At 45.4% G+C, this 20,666-nt stretch overlaps 1 protein-coding gene across 11 annotated transcripts in view; it reads left to right on the top strand.

Moving 5' to 3' along the window:
* The window catches only part of LOC126539424 (uncharacterized), an 83,442-nt gene that overhangs the window by 25,679 nt on the left and 37,097 nt on the right, over window positions 1-20,666 (top strand). For 2 of the 11 annotated variants that reach the window (XR_011891064.1, XR_011891066.1), the window contains 2 exons: window positions 15,252-15,335; window positions 17,287-17,394. The exons of 5 other annotated variants lie outside the window; for them this stretch is intronic. Coding sequence is in view for 1 of the 6 variants with exons in the window: in XM_072285464.1 (XP_072141565.1) it covers window positions 10,808-10,885 (78 nt within the window). In the remaining 5 variants the exon portion in view is untranslated. Of the gene's footprint in view, window positions 1-10,512; window positions 10,886-15,251; window positions 15,336-17,286; window positions 17,395-20,666 lie in introns of those variants that run through there. 4 more of the 11 variants (XR_011891067.1, XR_011891065.1, XR_011891068.1 and 1 more) reach the window with 4 other exon arrangements.

The raw sequence follows: 20,666 nt of genomic DNA, 5'->3' as shown, positions 1-20,666 counted from the left end.
GTGAACAAGAATAAGGACCGCCCGTCAGCCCCAAGAGTCTAAAGGAGTACGTTTACCTGGGACAACTAATCACAGGGGAGTCTGATCATGAGAAGGAAATTCATAGAAGAATAAAAATGGGTTGGGGGACATACAGAATGCATTACCAAATACTGCCATCGAGCTTACCACTCACATTGAAACGAAAAGTGTACAACCATTGAATTCTGCCTGTGCCAACATATGGGACAGGAACTTGTAGGTTAACAAAGAAGCTCAAGAACAACTTAATTACCGCGCAAAGAGCGATGGAACGAAAAAGGTTAGATGTAGCGTTAAGGGACGGGAAGAGAGCGGTGTGGATTAGTGAACAAACGAGGATAACCGATATTCTAGTTGACGATAAGAGAAAAAAAATCACGCAGAAACTACTTTGGGCGTTGTATAAGTATGCGTAAGAATTGTACCACTCGCTCATCTTCACACAGCCCATTGTAATTATCAATGTTATGAAACTTGATCCGGAAAGTATAAACTCTTATCAACCCTCATCGGTCATCAGTCTTATCGAACTTGATCCGACATTTATCAACTGATATTGGTCCATATCAAGCTGGGTATCCAACGAAGCTGTTGCAAAACCACCACTACATTTGCTGAGGGGGGTATCCAATATTTTAGTTATGGTTCGTATGCTTGTTTTGAGCTTGTCGTTTCATCATCATCATCAGTCTATTTTATGTCCACTGCAGGATGAAGGCCTTTTCCCGCGATCGCCAATTACCCTGGTCCTGCGCCAACCGATTCGAACCAGAACCAGTTTCATCGCTCCACATAGTCTTCTGCCGTCCTCGACTACGTTTCCCTTCTCTTGGTAACGATTCTGTAACCCGAATTGTCCAACGGCTATCTTACCGGCGCATTACATGACCTGCCCAGCTCCATGTTTTTCTCTTAATGTCAATAAGCATATCTGCTATACCTGTTTGCTCCCTCATCCAAACCGCCTTTTTCTCTGAACGTTATGCCTAGCAATCTTCGTTCCATCGCTCCTTGCGCGGTCCTTGTTCTCAGGCTTTTTTGTCAACTTCCATGTTTCTTCCCCATGTGTTAGCACCGGTAGAATGCATTTGTTGTTTACCTTTCTTCCAGTCTGGCGCTGACAATGTCTGCCGTATGCGGTCCCACCCATTTTTATTCTTCTATAAATTTCCTTCTCATGATCATGGTTCCCTGTGATTAATTGACCTAGGTAAAAGTGCTCCTTCACAGACTCTAGAGGCTTACTGTGGTTCTTGAACTCCTGTTCCCTTGCCCGGCTATTCATGGTTATCTTTGTCTTCTGCACATTAGTCTTCAACCACACTCTTACACTCTCTCTATTAAGGTCCTCAATCATTTGTTGTAACTCGTCTGCATTGTTGCTGAATCGAACAATGTCATCGGCAAATCGAAGGTTGCTGAGATATTCGCCGTCGATCTTTACTCCTAAGCCTTCCCAGTTTATTAGCTTGAATACTTCATCCAAGCGCGCAGTGAATAGCATTGGAGAGATTGGGTCTCCTTGTCTGACCCCTTTCTTTATAGGTATCGTCCTGCTTTTCTTGGGTAGAATGAAGGCAGCTGTGAAACCTCTGCAGATATTCTCCAAGGTATTTACACAAGCGGTCTGTAATCCTTGATTACGTAATGCCTCTATGACTGCTGGTATCTCTACTAAACCAAATGCCTTTTCGTAATCAATGAAAGCCACAGAGAGGCTTATTGTACTCTGCGGATTTCTCGATAAGCTGATTCATGACATGGATGTGATCCATAGTTGAGTATTCCTTCCTGAAGCCAGCCTGTTCCCTTGGTTGACTAAAGTCCAGTGTTGTCTTTATTTTATTGGACATTAGTAAATATATTTATAATACCGGGAGTAAGCTAATAGGCCTATAATTTTCCAGTTCTTCAATGTCTCCTTATTTGTGGATTAGTATAATGTTTGCATTCTTCCAGTTTTCTGGGACCCTTGCAGTTGATATACATTTCGTATAGAGAGCCACCAGTTTTTCTTCTCCGATTAAATCGACTGTTATTCCATCTTCTCCTGCCGCTTTTCCCCGTTTCATGTCTTGCAAGACCCTTCTGACCTCTACACTAGTTTTTGAAGTCCCTGTATCCTGTTCATTACTGTTTGTAATGGAGGTATCCTGACTCTTCTGGGTAGAGGAGGAGGAGGAAAAACTCTATTTGCTCTAATTGGTTAGATATTAGCACTGTACAGGTCAGTATAGAATTCTTCCGCTGCTTTTACTATACCTTCAAGATTGCTGATATTACCCTGCTTATCTTTCAGTGCATACATCTTGGTTTGTCCTATGCCAAGTTTCCTTCTCATTGATTTCCATTTCTTTACGGCTTCTTCGGTCTTTCTCACGTTATAGTCTTGAATATCACTTATTTTTGTTTTATTGATCAATTTTGACAGTTCCTCGAAGTCTATCTTATCTCTTGAGTTGGACGCTTATATTCATTGTCGTTTTTTTTTTTTAGCCTTTTGTAACTTGGGAGAGCTTGCCTAGTGGTTGCCTTGGTACCTTGCCTGCAACTTCAATTGCTGCCTCTGAAGCCAGCCTACTTACGGTTTCATTCATCATCTCTACGTCATGTTCATCTCTCTATTCTAAGGCTGCATATTTGTTTGCAAGTAGCAGCCTGAATTTCCCTGCTTTTACCCTTACTGCGTCCAGGTTGACCTGTTTCTTCTTGACCAATTTTACTCTTTCTTCAGATTGAGGTGAATGCTAGCCCTCACTAACTTACGGTCACTGCAGTTTACCCTACCTATCACTTCTACATCCTGCACTATGCTGGGATCAGCAGAAAGTATGAAATCAGTTTCATTTCTTCTTTCGCCATTAGAGCTTTTCCAGGTACACTGTTTCTACGCTTCCTAAAAAAGGTGTTTATCATTGGAAGCTTGTTCCTTTCTGCAAATTCTACCAGCATCTCTTCTCTAGCGTTTCTAGTATCGACGCCGTAGCTGCCAACTGCTTGTTCACCAACCTCCTTTATCCCCAATTTTGCATTGAAGTCGCCCATTACTACAGTATACTGAGTTTGCACTTTTCTCATTGCTAATTCAACATTTTCATAAAACCGACCTTGTTCATCATCATCGTGACTGGATGTAGGCGCTTAGGCTTGTATTACCTTTAATCTATGCCTCTGATTGTTTGATTTCGACTACAGCTACCCTCTCATAAATACTGTAGAATTCATCAATGTTGCCCGCTATGTTCTTATGGATTAGGAATCCTACCCAGTATTGCTTCTTACCTGGGAGACCTCTATAGCAGAGGACATGGCCGTTACTCAGCAATGTATAAGCCTCACCAGTTCTACAAATCTCACTATGGCCGATGATATCCCAATGTCTGATAGTTCCTCAGACTCCTGCTAAACTAGCCTCGCTTGACAGAGTTCGGCTGTTAAAGGTGGACAGGGTCAGTTTCCGTTGGCGGCCCGTCTGGACGTAGAGATTCTTAGCACCCTCTGCTGCGTTACAGGTCTGACCGCCGCCTTATTTGGTCAGATGCTCTGCAGCTGCGGCGGACGGAGGGCCATGGGTTTATTGTAGGAATCACGTTCTTTATTGAAACGTATGGGTGGCTGTTCTGTGTGTTGTATAGGTGATTTCAATGGATGTATGCAATGTTTGCTTCACTTTTATGAACGCTTGTAGTGGCTGCCTTACGTGGTATAAGCCATTTCATTTCTTCATTGCTTACGGGGTTATGAGCCATTGCTCTCGGATTGAGTCTGCAGTGTTGAGTGATTTTTTGGCATGTTGTCACTGATCTCTTCTGTGTCTTCCGGTGCGTGGTCGATAATTCTCGGGCCTTGTATTGGGCGAGTTCGTTGCTCTCCAGAGTGGCGTGAGCAGGTGTCGGCACTATTTCAACATTTCTTTCTAGTACCGTGCTGTTCTTATGTGTAGAGTCGTTGGTGCCACCCAGCCCGACGTAAAGCTGCTGCACATTTCTGTAGAATCAGTTATAATGGATGTTGCCGTAGTCTGTGTTAGGGCTAATGCCACGCTTAGTTCCTCTCCTTCCTGTGTTCTTGCATATGGCATGGTGGCGCTCACGAGGAGATCCGTCTTTGTCGGCACCACGACTGCTTTGGCTCTTCCCCACGGTATGCGGCTGCGTCTGTATAGCCTACCTCGTGTCGAAACCCGTAAGTCCGGCCCAGGGCCTTGGCTCTTGCTTCGCGCTGCCCTTGGTGGCAGGCAGGGTATATATTTTCCCGTAAGTGAGGGATCATGCCATGACGTCCCCGATCTTCTGGGCGTAGTCTGGGTGGTTTAGCATTTGTAAGGGAGTTCCACTTGATTTGCTTAAGAACTTTCCTCCTTGTTTGGGTCGTAGCCAGACGCATTTTCTGACTGGAGAAGTGGCCTTCTATTAAGTCTTCAACCGTGTTATGGAGACGCAGAATGCTGTGTGCGGTCGTGCTCATAGGGATGCCAAGTGCTTGCTTTGTAGTTTTTCGAATGAGTGTGTTTAGTTTGTCTTTGTTTTCGTCAGTACCACGTACGGCGCTGCATACGTCACCCTAGCCAGGATGAAGGCTCGAACGAGGTGGATGGGTTCGTTCTCTTTCATGCCTCGGTGTTTGTTTGTTATTGTACGAATCATCAGTAAGACCAACTGCTTTTCCTGGTGAGGTGTTGGATCATCTGGTCGCATTTTGCGTTAGCTTGTATGAGGAGTCCAAGGAGTTTGAGGGTTTTGGAGGGCTTTATAACCTGTCCCTCTAGGATGATCTGCATGCTATCTTCATCCTTCTGGGTGCGACGCCGCCGGACCACAAGAAGCTCTCACTTCTGAGGCGAGCAGACAAGTCCGATCTCTTCTGCATATTGGTTTACCGTGTCCGCTGCCATTTGCAGGGTGTCTTGCACGCCGCCGAGCGAGTCCGCACCCGTCCGTGGGGTCACATCATCTGCTTATAGTGCATGGCGTAGGTTCGATATGCCCCCCAGCCGCCCCGGGAGCCCCAGGAGCGCAATGCTGAAGAGAATCGCGGAAAGAACCGAGCCCTGGGGAGTGCCTTTGCTTTCGAGTATGATGGTGACAGGCTATATCCCCGATCTTGGTGGTGGCTGTGCGGTGAGATAGAAAATCAGCAACGTAATCGTGTGTTCCCTCCTCGCATCCTGTGTTGCTGATTCCGCAGGATAGCCTCGTGTGCTACTTTGTCCAATGCCCCCTTCAGGTCTATCCATGAATGTATGCATGTACGCTTCTCCTTGCGCTTGTAGCCTCTGCCTTACGTGGGTATGAGCCATTGCATTCGTCTGACGTGACGGACGTACAGGATTATCGTTGGTGGCATCGCAATATTTACGCATATAAAGAAGGAGCTGGGAAGGCCATGTAATGCGTAGGGTAGATAACTGGTGGATGATTAGAACTACAGAATAGGGGCCATGGGAAGGGAAGCGCAGTCGAGTGCGGCAGTGAACTAGGTGGGTTGACGAAATGACGAAATTTGCAAGTGCAAGTTAGAATCGGCTAGTGTAAGACAGGGGTAATTTGCGATCGCGGGTAGAGGCTCTTGTCCTGCAGTGAACATAAAAAAAAAAAAATATACGTATTCCCACATGAAAAAAGAACGCACTCAAAAAGACTAATAGGAAGTTTCAGGAAGATAGATTAAATTGCGCCACAAGTAAAAACAAATACAAACAACAGGTAGTACAGTAATGCAGCGCAGTATGTGAAGCATGAACTGCACAGCTGAACCACAAAGTGCATGCGAAAAGACCCATTCAGTGGTAAGATAACCAAAAATGTTTTTCCTTAAATCTTAATTTTTTAGATATTACCAAAATGGACTGTAGCCGATTCCACTCGGATGACGCTTTGGAATTGAAGGATTATGGTGCGAAAATATCCGGCGCTGAGGGCGGAGCAGGTGTGGATTCCGAACTTGTGTGCTTAATATTTGGTTGATGAAAGGGGCGTCGGTGTAATAATGGATGTCTGTCGCTACCATGTTCATGATGCATATTTTGAGAACAAAAGTATAATGGTATGGGTATGCTCCCCAGCCGCCCCGGGAGACCCAAGAGCGCAATGCTAAAGAAAAGCGGGTAGTGAAAAGGGCTTTTCTGCGTAATGAAAGGGATGCGAGCGAGAACTTGTTTGTGGTTAGTGTTACTCTGGATGAATGCTTGATCATAAAGAATGAGACGTGCTGCGCGTTTTGAACAGCTCTAGCATCAGAGTTTTGGTATGAGGGTACCATATCGATGGCGCGTTGTCATATTTCCTTCCATGTATTCCAGTATGCGATTTGTGTTAGCCATGATGAAAGTGACATGCGTATTTCAGGCGAGATCGCTTGTTGGATGAACGCCTAGATACTCACTGAAAGGAAGACATTAACCAAAAGAAGGGTGTATCGTTAATGCTGTGCGCATGAAGGAATGGCTCACTGTGGCGGGAGAATTGTTTAGCACTTTTGAAACATTCGAAGCCATTTTGCTTTGCAAGCACCAGTGAGAGATAGCGTTAATATCTGCTTGCAGAAACATCACGCCGTCAGCGTTCTTTATTGTCGATACAGGACGCAATCGTTCAAAAAAAGCTCGATAGCCGACGTTAAATTGTTGAAGAATCCCAGAACTTCGAAATGATACCGGCGTCCCCTCCACTACCGTGTACCTCGTGATCATATCGTGATTTTCGCACGTAAAATTCCCACTTTTTTTTTTATTTTTTAAGCGTGATCGAAAAGCTGATACGAAAAAAAAAGGAAGGCCGTGGCGTCCAGTGGAAGTAAAATGGGAGCGCGAGACAGTCGAACAAGTGCCATAGCGCCAACTTCAAATGATGGTGCTACGATTACTGTACATTGCGAGGCTTAGCTATGGCCGAAAACAGCCTGGATTCTTTTTCCCAGCGTCTCTGTAGTGGTGAATTCAAATTTTTGGACCGTCTGCAGTGAAGCCTATGAATAACCTCCATGAACGGCACCACGCTGTTCGCCGCGTACTCGCTGTTCTCACGCATGTACTTTCACGCATACATCCGTATTCGCATTTTCTTTACGTCAAGTTGTTCACACGCCGGTATCGAGAGCCAGCGAATAAAGTCAAACTTAATTAATCACTGCTGCTGAATGTGCATGCATGCAACTCGTGGCTTACTTAAATTGAGGGATAGTACGCGATAGCTATCCATTCCGCCTTGGCATGGAAACATCTACGAAGCCATGGTAGCGTGTATAAGCGCGACTGAACGAGGACGTAGAAACAGATACACAGAGGCAGCGAAGAAGCGCTGTCTCTGTGTATCTGTTTCTTTCTACGTCCTCGTTCAGTCGCGCTTATACACTCTACCAGGGATTCTAACCAACTAGCCCGCCAACGTGTTTTAACCAAGATCACTACGAAGCATTACGCCGATGTCAATACTCCATTGTTGTTTGCTGCTGCTGTCGTACCCACTGACCAAAGCTGGTGACAAAAAAGCATAAATGAAGAGCGGTACATATCCAGCGGACCCTGGTGCACATGCCGAAGTTGCCGTTGAAGAGGTTCATTATTTAAGAGTGGCCCGTACCCGTGGAGTGGCACATATGTACAGTGGAACATACCCAAATTGTCATGAAAAATTCCATAAAAGGCCGGCACGTACCCGTGAGAGCGGCCCACATATTAAACCTCACTACTTTGTGTCGGCCCACATTTTTAGTCCGAACTGTTTTCGGGATCGGCCATCGAAAACGGCCAGACGCCGGTTACAGAAAGCTGATTTGAAGTCAAGAATGCTTCGCACTAAAAACGGCAGTCGAAGACAACATAATTTATTCACCCATTCTCATTTGCCCTACTGCTTATTGATCTGGGGCACCAGAAGCCAAGTTAGGCAGGCTAACAGTCCTTCAAAAACAAGCTGTCCACCACGTGAAAAAGCTCGCATGGCTCGATCACACAGCACAGGCCTTCTCAAAAAGTTGCATACTAAATGTTGATCAGCTATATAACCTCAATCTACATACTTACAGGGCGAAACACAGAAAAAATGAGTCTGAATTTGTAGACACAGCTAACGAGCAATGCAAACTAAATTTCAAGTTTCTTTCTGTAGAACCAAATATGGAACTCGACAAGATAAGTACCTAATACCTACGTTTTTAAATCAACACCTGCAAGAAAATTCTAATGAATGTGGGAGAATGTGTGTCAGCGTCTCCTTTCGCAAATGTTTTTCATTATATTTGTCGTCCTATACATCTACATAGAATATGTACTTCAATCACCATGTCGTTTACGATGTATGTAAAAAAATGATTTTGTTGTGTGTGCTATTAATTGTCGCTAATCTTGCTGTACCAGGTTGTTTTCCCGTACAATGCATCCACTATTTGTTTAATTTCTTATAGCAGGTTCACGCCACTGTTGAACAATGCACGGCTGCTAGGACTATTGTCAGGCAGTTTTCGGCCTTTAGCCGTACGTTCTCCTGACCTGTAATTCTACGGAAACAATAAATGCAATGTCTTCCTTGACGAATAACCACCACTTTTCCGTATCAGGCATATATGTCTTTTTATTTTGTTTCTAGTCTCTTTCTTGAGCCAATCCATGAGATAGTGCAATCTGAATACAAGTGCCACTGGGTATTCACCACAAGTTATGTTCCCTTGGTGTTAATGGGTATGTGACGACATTGCGCATGGGCCGCTGTAGTTGCTGGGGCTGTGCCACTAAATGTGTGTTACTGGGCTCATTCGGAATGTGATGATGATGATTACAATGACGATAAATGGTGACAAGAAGTTGAAAGGTAATTAAACCTCTAGTTGACGTCGATCAGGAGTTTTCGCTCTCAGCGCGGCTTTCACAATAAATCGTGCGATTCAGGCACCTCATTCTTACCGTCAACTCGCCAAGGAAGACAATGTCTTCCATAGACTCCGACTGACGTTGAATCGCCTTCAAACTTTTTTTTAATTAATAAACAGTTTTTACAGCAAGCACAATGTTAATGTAATAATAACCCGCTGCGGTGGCTTCGCGGCTATGATACTGCGCTGCTAAGCATGAAGTCGCGGGATCACAACCCGGCCGCTCGGCCGCATTTCTATGGGGCCGAAATGCAAAACACTCGTGTTACGTAGGCGCACGTTAATGACCCCGTGGTGGTCAGAATTAATCCGGAGCCCCGCACTATGGCGTGCCTCATAATCAAATCGTGTTTTGGCACGTGAAACCTCATAATTCAATATTGTAATAGGTAAACAGCAACCATAAGCGCCGGACATTCCAAACACGCATATTATAACTTGGACACAAATTAATGGACGATAACATCGTTTACAATTTAGTCAAGCCATCAGAAGGTGATCTCCAACTGACATAATCGTATAGAGGGTTCTGACGTAATGCAATCTCAGTAGTCGTACCAATCAACAGCGGGTTTACTGTACTATTCTATAATATTTAATTACCTGAGAACAAAGTTGGTTTTTTATAGAAACACAAGAAAATTATAACTTACATCGTTTCCTTTCTGTGTTTGCTGCGGTAATTTACAGTTTTTCCAGCTTTTCCTAATTGCTTCACCCAGAGTGCCTCAAATCTGTGCAGAAAGCCCGCATATGCGTACATTCAATCATCTCATGCATATATATGTGCATATGCCTCTGTAACTTATGACGCAAGTGTCGCATTAAAAAGTTGATGAGCAGCGTATACTTTAGGGTCCAGGAATGCGCAGCGAATGAAGCCGCAGCTATTCAGTGTAAGGTTGCAAGTTTGAATCAAGGAGGTCAAAGAAAGACTGCTGGAGTGGAGGGAGCGCCCGACAAGTGAAGCCGCCGCGTCGCCATCTTTCGGGGGGCAAAAGCAAGCCAGTCGCCGCAGCTTGTGCGTTTCGAGTCGTCGTATCTTGCCGTACGCGGTGCTGTGCGAATCCCAAAATGTGCTAGCGCGCTCGGGTGTTTTTAGGAAAGTTGGCGTACAAGCAGTTGACATGTTAGTGTTATCCTTCTCGTTTAAACAAAGTAGCAGGTTAGCACTGCCTTGCTCTTAAATGAAGGAAAACTTGATATTTAAGGTTGAAAGGAAACGGCCGCCACCAAAGTTCCGAGACTCTTTATGCAATGAGGATACTACAGCACCGGCAACACCGGATGATTATGAAGATAACGAATACTTATGCTTGTTGCATGTACTGCTATTTCTCATGCTATGTTTTCAGTTAATTGTTCTTGTTCTGACAGCTTTCATGATTGATCAATTATTACGCTGCATTAAAGAAGGCGAATAAGGCTAATAATTGCGCGAATGTTTTTATACTTTGCGGCAGCTGCATATTCATGCCGATAAAATGGAAACAGTGTTGCATTATAACTTGAAAATCCGTTAAGCAATTGAAAACCGCTTGAAAAGTCGGCGAACAGCGCTGCGAAGCTCTCGGCAGGCCGCTTCATGCCCCCCCCCCCCCCCCAAAAAAAAACAAAACAAAAAAAAGAAAATGTGGCAGCCGCCGGCTTCACCCGAGCAGCCATAGGCCAGTATACGCGACTTCCACTGCAGCCGTCTTCTTTGGTTCGAATAGCGTCCGACATCGACGTCTAAAAATGTTCATGCGAGCCTACGCAGAGCTGATAGTGCGAGCGCGTCGATGACTTGCAAGCTGCAGGGCGTGCGATAGATGATAACGATAGCCGAAAGGAAGGCCCCGACGGAAGAACAACGAAGCCTGAGGAGACCTGCGCTGCTCGGGTTAACTCTGCTCGGTTGCCTAGGAAACGGTCCCGCATGCGCCAGGCAGGCATACACGTTACCGCGGCAGAACGCTGTCGGGACCTGGCTGCGGTCGACGTGTCTGGGAGTGCGGTAAGCGGCACGGATATTATTTTTCGCGCTAGTAAGCTGAAAATTGTGTTGCGAGCGTGGTTACTCCAGTTCGGTGATAAGAAGAGTAACTGTACGTTGCTTGAAAAGAACGCCACAATCTAATTTCGTTCGCAAAATCTCAAAAAACGCTCTCGTTTAATTTTGTCGAAGCTAATGAAAGCCCGGCCATAACACATACGTTGTCGTTTCTCGCAGATGTCATTCTCCCGTTAGCGCGAAATAGCATGCGTGTATTGTTCGGAAGTCGGAAGATTTTAATGCGACACTTCCGGCATTCAAGGTTTGCATGTGAACCTGTAGACCAACGAATTTTAGGAGACTGATGTAATTGAGTGTTTTATTAGTTTCTACAGTCGTTTATGCTGACACCTACAATTGCAATTTACCGAGGTCGTTATATTTACGACTTGCGTTGGGGCTAGTGCAAATAGTATAATTATATCACAGCGCTGTCATATGTTATGCCGTGTTTAAGCCGCGCACACGCCTTACGAGCATTTCTACCTCTTATGCGCACGGTGCTGGACATTCATGGCTCGAATGTATTCAGTGATGCTAGCTTAATGCGTCTTCCTTCCAAAGCATTAAGTTTTGGCTGCTGTAGGTGTGGCTTCATTGTTAGAAATAATTGTGATTGCGGCAGCACTTATGGTGGTCTGACAATGAGGCTTGAATGCCACCGCCCTGATATGCCGCGAGAGCTGGACTTGTACGCTCAATTTTGGTTCGCTAGTCGTGATGACATGCCTTCAAGTCGCGGTGGCACTGTGACACGTTGTTTATTCGGCGACTCCATCTCAATTCCCACGTGATGTCATGTCTAAGCTAACAATTGAAACCACGGTTAGCTTGATCTTGGAGCAACGTACGTTTCGAAATATCCTTACCAGAAGCGCTTGATATACTATGTTGGCCGGAGTGTTTATCTGCGGCGAGCTTAAACAAAACAGGAATATGTTGTTCATTCGATTATACTGTTTTGTTTTCTAATAATTCGCGCAAATTCGCATTCCTCACAGCTATCATAATCACCATGCACCGTACATTGTTTCTCCCTTTACCGGTTATCGCTTCTACAGAAATATCGCTCTTTATCAGATCATTCGCTCAGGCATGACGCGCTTTTGCTGCATTGAACTTTGTGAACGTTGTCGCCAATTCGATAGCAGCCTCAGGCTTGCCTTAGAAGAGTGCATGTACAGTCGACCAGTTAATTAACAGTACCGCACGAGCGGCGACGCGCCGGCCGGCCGGTCGGCGCCGACGAACCGCGCGAAGCGACGAGATCAAGAGCAGCGTATGCGCGCCGAGATCACTGGAAGCCGTTATCTCCGATAAGCCGGGCAGCTTCCACCGAGTTAGTCGTGCCACGGGCTGTGTCATGCTGGTATGGAAAGAGCCTAGCAGACGGAACTTGCGCTTCCAGTGTATTTGGTACTCATGCGCTACTGTTGCCGGTCTCGTCGCTTCGCGCGGTTAGAAGACTGACCGGCCGGCCAGTCGATGCTAGCGCGCTTTCAGTTAAATAATCGGTCGACTGTGTTATCCCGACGGAATGATACGCGGTCCGCGGAACGCACAGCTATTGGCATACCCTGCGCCGTGTGGCTGCGGCCGTCGGCAGACATCCGTGGGCGAACGTCGGGCACAAAATTCGAGTCGAGAGACTTAACGGGAGTGCGCGCTGCGCGGGGATGCGGCATAAACTATACCACACGCTTAAAGGCTGTTGGGAAAACAGGTCCTGGCTATTTCGAGGGGAGAAATAACTTTAAATGTTTTAAAGTTAAAGAACCTTATGCGGCCCGTCGTGGTGGCGTAGTGGCTTTGCCGTTGCCCTTCTAAGCCCGAGGGCGCGGTGTCGAATTGCGGCAGCGGCGGCCGCATTTCAATGGGGGCGAAATGCGAGAGCGCCCGGGTACCGTGCATTGAATGCCCGTTAAGAAAACGCCATGCGGTTACCATTATTCTGGAGTCGCCCACTACGGCGTGCCACATAATCAGATCTTCGTTTTGACACGCAATTCTCCAGATTTTATTTTTTCAGTTCTGCTAAAAAGAATTCACTCAGAGTGCAAATTTGCACTAATATGTGTCCCTGGGGACGTATCTCGCGAGAAAAATCGATCCTGAGATGGTTGAAGGAGAGAGCAGGGTACGCATTCCATGTCACGTACTACGTGACATGGAATGAACATGAACGTTGCACGTCAGGCTGACGTGCAACGTTGGATCTGCTTAAGTAGTGAACTGCTTCGGCGCCCCCGCGTGCTTCGGTTTTCATCGAACTGTTAGCGGTTTTAGGTTGGTTGTGGTAGTTTTTGGGGAGAAATTAAAATTCCTACAGCCTAGCTTTTTGATCGTTTAGAGGCGTTATATAAAACGTTTACAAAGTTCCCCTGACATTCTAGCAAAAGTATAACAGGTGTTGTTAATGTTAGTCGGCAGCTCTCGCCAGCCGATCAAGCCACATGTAGACAGATTAAAGAATAATGATTGATAGTGACAGTTAGTAGTGAATGATAACCTTATAATAGAGATTCGTAGAGGTTAATGACAAGTAATGACTAATGACTACTAATGACTCCGAAGTGCCAATTATGTCTTACGGCATCTTGTAATGACCACAATTGATTAGACGTGACTAGAAATGTCTAGTAATTAGCAGTAATGACTAAAATGACTACTAATAACTTGTAATGATACTGATGACTACGAAATGATCAATATGTCTAAGGACGGCTTGTAATGACCACACTTGATTAGAAATGACTGAAAATGCTTACTAGTGAGCAATAATGTCTAATAACGACTGAAAACACATGTAATTACTACTGATGAATATGATATGACCAACATGTCTAACGACGGCTTGTAATGATAAGAGGAGGAAGAGTAGGATTTCGCCGTTCACCTCCTACGAGAGATATTATGAGACCCTGAAGTTTTTTGAATTTTTAATGAACATGTTTAAATATATTTCATGAATAGGTGATGCGCTCTGCAGTGCAAAGGATTGAAATAGTTCTTAAAAGTAGATGTGCCTGTTATCATTGACTTGAACGTCTCCAGGTGCAAGAAAGGATACGAAATAGCAGCGATATACAGAGCAACTCGTCAAACCTGTTACTGCGCACTTCATAGATTACCTTGCTGGTGCATTACTTTTTGTATTTAAAATTCCCTTTCACTTCTTTTTCCCATGTGTGGGTTGCGTTATCACTCAAGCGACGTGTTCAGGTGCCTTGTTTCGTATTCCACATTTTCAAACAAACCCGGCAAACAATGATCGCGAAGCTTAAATTCAACAACATGCGAGATTATTTACAAATAAGAACCGAGGCCAGTGCGCCGTACGCAGATCGGTGTGTATGCAGGGCGTAATGCCGAGAAGATGAGCAGGTGCGCGGTTTCCCCTCCGGTAAACTTGTAATCGCTCGTCTTTGCAACGGTGCGCTGACATGACTTCAGCCGGCACTTGTCGCTTGAGCGCAAGCAAAGCGAAAACCGCACATTACAGTGTTCCCTTTAAGAGTGCACCACACTGTTCGTGCGGTAATGCATGTTTCGCTGTAAATTTGAAAACCCGCGCTTTGTGTTAACTTACCCGGCGCGGCGCCTTATCGGCTACGGTGTCGCGCTGCTAAGCACGACCTCGCCTGATCAAATCCCCACCGCGGCGGGTGCATTTCGATGGGGGGCGGAATGCAAAAACGCTTGTGGATGTTGCAATAGGGGAATGTCACAGATCGCCTGGTGTTCAAAATTAATTCGGAGTGCCCCACTACGCCATGTCTCATAACCGAATCGGGGTTTTGGCATGTAGAACACCAGAATCTAATTAGCTAACTTGTAAATGGTCGACGAAAAGCTTTGACGCAACGCAAGTTTTGAAAACTTGTACTGTGGTAGCTTGCACGACGGATTCTAATCTAGAGCAAACTCTCCCACTGCTGCCAAAAGAATTTGCATTGCGCAGCCGATTGCTGCGTAGCAAATGGACTGTGCGCAATGGTTTTAGCAGATGGAAAACTTGCGCGCGGGTAAATCGAATCGTGAAGATTGCCCATGAGCGCGCTAACGGTAGAATTGCCGCTTTACAAGTAAAGAACAAGTCATCGGTAGGTATCTGAAACCCAGAAGACTGGGATAAAGCGAGATGAGACATTGTGTCCAAGAGACAAAGATTCGCATTGTCCTCTACTCTCCGGAGGCCGAGGTGTGCTTATACCCAGCGCGAACCGCGCGGGATGTTGGCACCCACACGCTTGGGAAGACGGAGCTAGATGGTGTGTGCGCTTCGAGCATCACGGGAACTGCACTGTAATATCTCAAATTTTTGCAGGTGTGCCTGGTGTGGGATCCCCGAGCTGCATGCCGTGTCAGTCTGCGGCGCCACCATACGTCCTTCTAGCCAGGCCATCGGGAGGTGGGCAGCCTCGTTCTTCACGTTTCGCGGGCGGTTTGAGCGGTGCATTTACCCTCGGTGAAATAACTTCGTGCCAGTGACATTGTAATGCCTGCACAGTACAGGTGAGTCATGGTGTACAGAGCAGTAGCACATGGTCGCTATAAGGCGGAGATCTGGGCGCAATGGATGGATGGTGGGATGGATGTTATGAGCGTCCCCTTTGGAACGGGACGATGAATTGCGCCGCCAAGCTCTTGCTATTATACTGCCTAATGTCCCACCTAAGTAAAAAAAAAAACGCAAGATGAATTCCTGTAGCCAAATTTTATGACCCCCTATTGTAAACTTAGTTTTTGTACGTCTCCCTTCTTTGTTGAAAACGCAAGATGAATTCCTGTAGCCAAATTTTATGACCCCCTATTGTAAACTTAGTTTTTGTACGTCTCCCTTCTTTGTTGTTTCCCTACTTACACCAAGCTTCCAATCGCCTCTTACTAATCTCTATTGCGGCCATGTTTACTTTCCCGCTGCTCTCGCTGAACCCAAGGGCTTCAAGGAGTCCATTGGTGCCTAAATCGACTGCTGGGCAGATATCTTCACACTCTAATAAAATATGCTCCATCGTTTCCCTATCTTAACCGCAGCAGGCACATGCTTCTTATTCCTTCTTATATCTCGCTTTATAGGTGAGTGTTCTAAGGCATCGTGATCTTGCTTCTGAAAGTGATGAGCTTCCTTTTGAGTTATCGTTTCTTTTGTGATTTCGTGTTTTCCTCTTGAACGCGCCGCATGAGTTGCACCTAGTGGCAAAATTGGGCATGGAAGGGGCCGCCGCATCGGTTTGCACTATGTCCAACAATCGTGCAAGACAAGCAGACAGCACTCGCTAAGTGGGGGGAGAGGCAAACAAAGCTTAGTCATAAAAAAATTCTGAAGCCATGGCGCGACCTAAATGAAGTCAATCATGGTGCAATTGCTTTCAGCACTGTGGTGGTGTGCAGCAATACTATAGTCCCTATACCAATAATAAGCACTCTGAAATGAAATGATATCCTATTGAGTACGCTAAGGATTCCATTTACCCGAAGATAAATGTTGGTGTCTTTTCCTTCGCCGAGGCCAGAGAGAAATGGCGAGAATAGGTGGTCTACACAATAGCGCGTACATTGACCGGAGCAGAACGCGGCGATTGAAGCCAGCATATATTCAGTGTAACATTGCAAGTTTGAAGAACGTGTTCTTGCGGACTACGAACGTTACTGATAGCGTGAAATCGTCGATGAATTGTACGAAGTGCGGCGTTTTTATGGACGATAACGACTTTAGAAATGACGACCGCGCTGGTAGAAAAATAATGAGGCGTATGCTATATGCCTCATTATGAGACGAGACGGAAATAATCAGAAGAATAAGAATGGGCTGGGGTGCGTTTGGCAGGCATTCTCAGATCATGAACAGCAGGTTGCCATTATCCCTCACGAGAAAAGTGTATAATAGCTGTGTCTTACCAGTACTCACCTACGGGGCAGAAACCTGGAGGCTCAAATTGAGGACAACGCAACGAGGTATGGAAAGAAGAATGGTAGGTGTAACATTAAGGGATAAGAAAAGAGCAGATTGGGTGAGGGAACAAACGCGAGTTAATGACATCTTAGTTGAAATCAAGAAAAAGAAATGGGCATGGGCAGGACATGTAATGAGGAGGGAAGATAACCGATGGTCATTAAGGGTTACGGACTGGATCCCAAGGGAAGGGAAGCGTAGCAGGGGGCGGCAGAAAGTTAGGTGGGCGGATGAGATTAAGAAGTTTGCAGGGACGGCATGGCCGCAATTAGTACATGACCGGGGCTGTTGGAGAAGTATGGGAGATGCCTTTGCCCTGCAGTGGGCGTAACCAGGCTGATGATGATGATGATGATGATGATGATGATGATGATGATGATGATGATGATGATGATGCTATATGCAGGTTAACTCTGCTCGGTCGCCTAGGAAACGGCTGGTCATGAGCAATGCCGTGTGAGAGTGGCAGAATGTTGTCGGGGGCCTGGCTGCGGACGACATGGCTGCGAGTGGGGTAAGTGGCAGGGATATTATTTTTTGTACTAATAAGCTGAAAATTGTGTTCGCGAGCTGGTGCAATATAATGCAATAAAAGCAATTTAATTGCGCTTAGACATGCAATATATTTAATTATGTGGTTTCACGTACCAAAACAGTGATCTGATTGTGAGGCACTCCGTAGTGGGTAACTCCGGATTAATTTTGACCATCTGGGGTTCTTTAATATGCAGTTAAATATAAAAACGGGGGTGTTTTGCATTTCGTCCTAATTGAAATGCGCCCTCCGTGGCCGGCATTTGATTCCGCGAACTTGTGCGGCAGGTAGAAATGCCGAAATGAAAAGAGAACACCTTTTGCTACTGAACTTGGTAAGAATATGTCGTGACCAAAGTTCTCGATGATGTCACCTTCAAGTTTATCGTCGCGTAGAGCATTTTTAGCTCTTCTCACAGCGATGCTTTAGTTTGCTGCAGTGCTATTAAGAACATTTACGCTGGTAAAGTCTTTCTTGTACTAACAGCCTTTCCTCAGCCATGTACCCGAGCGCGTTATGGCATTATTGACGAAGTTAGCGCTGCACAAAAGAAGCGAAAATGCATTTTTAGGCCGTCAAAATTCAATATGGGCACTAGCTTCATACCATGTACGATAAAAGGTGGCACTAACACGTTTATAGGCCCAGCATTCACATCCCCCCTGGATCCGCTCTTAATGCACATTCGGGTCGTCTTTTCGGAGCGCTCCAGAGGTAGCCACCTTGTTCAGGTGTCCAAGAAGGTCGCTCTGAGTGCATTCAGTTCGTCTGCGGTAGCGCATGAACGACTCCCGAACCTGCTTGAAGCGCCCAATACATTTGACGATTGCTGATCGTGCTCGTCATCATTCTTGTCAGGTAAGTATTGCTTCAATTTCTTCCTTCACAAGAATGTTTGGTTCTTTCATTCTTAGAGGACATGAAACTCGGGCAAGATGGTAGGGACTTTATCAATTATATTCTGTAGTGTTCCTGCTTGTTCACCATTACAGTGTGCCAATTTGTGTGCATGTATGTATGCTTTGTTTCCACAAAAGCGCAGTATTGCAGAGGGAAAGTGGGAAAATAAACCTGCTCGTAGCAGCTTGACCGGCCCCAATATAGTGTACACTCTGAAAATTTTAGTGTTTGTCCAATGGGTGACACTTAGTCAAGGATTTAAAAAAAAATTTGACCACAGCACGTTGCACAGAAAAGTATTCTCTGCAGCTGTCATCAGCGTCGCGTTCCCTATGCCATCACCCTCCTTCCTCTTCGCATGCTATCGTCTTTCTTATTCTCCCAAACCCCTTCCCCAGCGTAGAGTGGAAGGCTGGTGGCGCCATATTCAGGCCGACCTCTCTGCCTTTCTGCCAATAGAAATTCTATGTATAGCACAGGATAACGAGCTTCATCTAGGTGTGCGACGAGAAAAAGCTGGTTGATACTGTACGGTAATTATGACTGCCTTGGCACCAACAAAATATCGGACAGGACAATTTGACAGCGAAAGCTTCGAATGTTTTCTCGATGAGCGGTTCGTGTTCTTTGTCACAGCTGTCATCATTCGTGCCAGAAAAAGTCGGAAAACAGGATACCTTCATCGGTCAATACGAACGATTTGGTCTTGCTCCTTAAACGTGAACGTTTTAGCCATGGGACAACCGAACACCCGTTGTAAACCCATAAATGTGAGCATATTTAGTCTTTATCCCCGGCAAGCATTTTATTCCTGTTTGGGGAGTGTAAGTGTAGAAAGTACAGCATTAGTAAATGTAAGTCGGCTCTCATCACCGTCGATGTAAGTGTCCAGTTATCGCTGCTTTCAGTAGTTTTTAAACTTTCGTTTGTGAATCTTTCTACAGTTTTATCTCGTTGACGGTGACCGTGATCAGATGCCAACAAATTCACCGCTGCGTTTCTGGCCTAATGCAGCTGCCACTGTGTCTTCACAGCTCATCAATAAATATTTATTTGAGGCTATTCATGCAACCGATTCAACTAATTAGAATATACATAAGTAAATGCCTATCAAGAAGTTAGCTATCAAGAAAGGGATGAAACAAGGAGACAATCTCTCCAATAATGTTCACTGCATGCTTAGAAGTATTCAAGCTATTAAACTGGAGAGGCTTAGGAGTGAGGATCAACGGCGACAATCTCAGAAACTTTAGGTATGTAGATGACATTGTCTTCTTGAGCAAAACTGGGGACGAATTACAACAATTATTGAGCACCTTAACAGAGAGTGTGAGAGTGGGGTTGAAGATTAATATGCAGAAGAAAAAGGTAATGATGAATAGCCGGGCAAGTGAACAAGAATTAAGGACCGCCTGTCAGCCTCTAGAGTCTGAAGGAGTACGTTTACCTAGGTCAACTAATCACAGGGAAGTCTGATCATGAGAAGGAAATTCGTAGAAGAATAAAAATAGGCTGGAGAACATAAAGAATGCATTACCAAATACTGCCATCGAGCTTACCACTCACATTGAAAGGAGAAATGTACAACCATTGCACTCTACCTGTGCTAACATATGTGAGAGGAACTTGGAGGTTAACAAAGAAGCTCAAGAACAACTTAATTACCGCGCAAAGAGCGATGGAACCAAAAATGTTAGCTGTAGCGTTAAGAGACGAGAAGAGAGCGGCGTGGATTAGTGAGCAAAGGAGGATAGCCGGATGACATTAAGGATGACAAACAAGGATGTCATTAAGAGAAAAACAAAATTCACGCAGAATCAACTCCGGGCGTTGCATAAGTATGCGTAAGCATTGTGCCGCTTGCTCATCTTCATGCAGCCCATTGTAATTATCAATGTTATGAAACTTGATCCGAAAAGTATAAACCCTTATCAACCCTCGTTGGTCGTTATTAGTTTTATCGATCTTGATCCGACCTTTATCAAGTAATATTGGTCCATATCTGCCTGGGTATCCAACGAAGCTGTTGCAAAAGCACCACTACATTTGCTGAGGGGGGTATCCAATACTTTAGTGATGGTTCGTATGCTTGTTTTGAGCTTGTTCTTTCATCATCGCCTTCAGTCTATTTTATGTCCGCTGCAGGACGAAGGCCTCTTCCCGCGATCTCCGATTACCATTATACAAAAAAGAGGTGAGGCGTGCAGACAGGGCACAAGAGTAGAGAAGTGGACAACACGCATGCCGACTATCAACTGAAGAGAGCACTGAGGCGAAAAAAGAGACACAAAGCTCATCTACGCAAGCTCAGTAATGCCACGTGTCAGTCGGATACATGTGCCGGTCTACGT

The sequence above is a fragment of the Dermacentor andersoni genome, chromosome 11 (assembly GCF_023375885.2).
Source record: "Dermacentor andersoni chromosome 11, qqDerAnde1_hic_scaffold, whole genome shotgun sequence".
Taxonomy (NCBI): domain Eukaryota; kingdom Metazoa; phylum Arthropoda; class Arachnida; order Ixodida; family Ixodidae; genus Dermacentor; species Dermacentor andersoni.
Note: the sequence above shows the minus strand (reverse complement) of the source record. Positions and strands in the feature narration are given on the sequence as shown.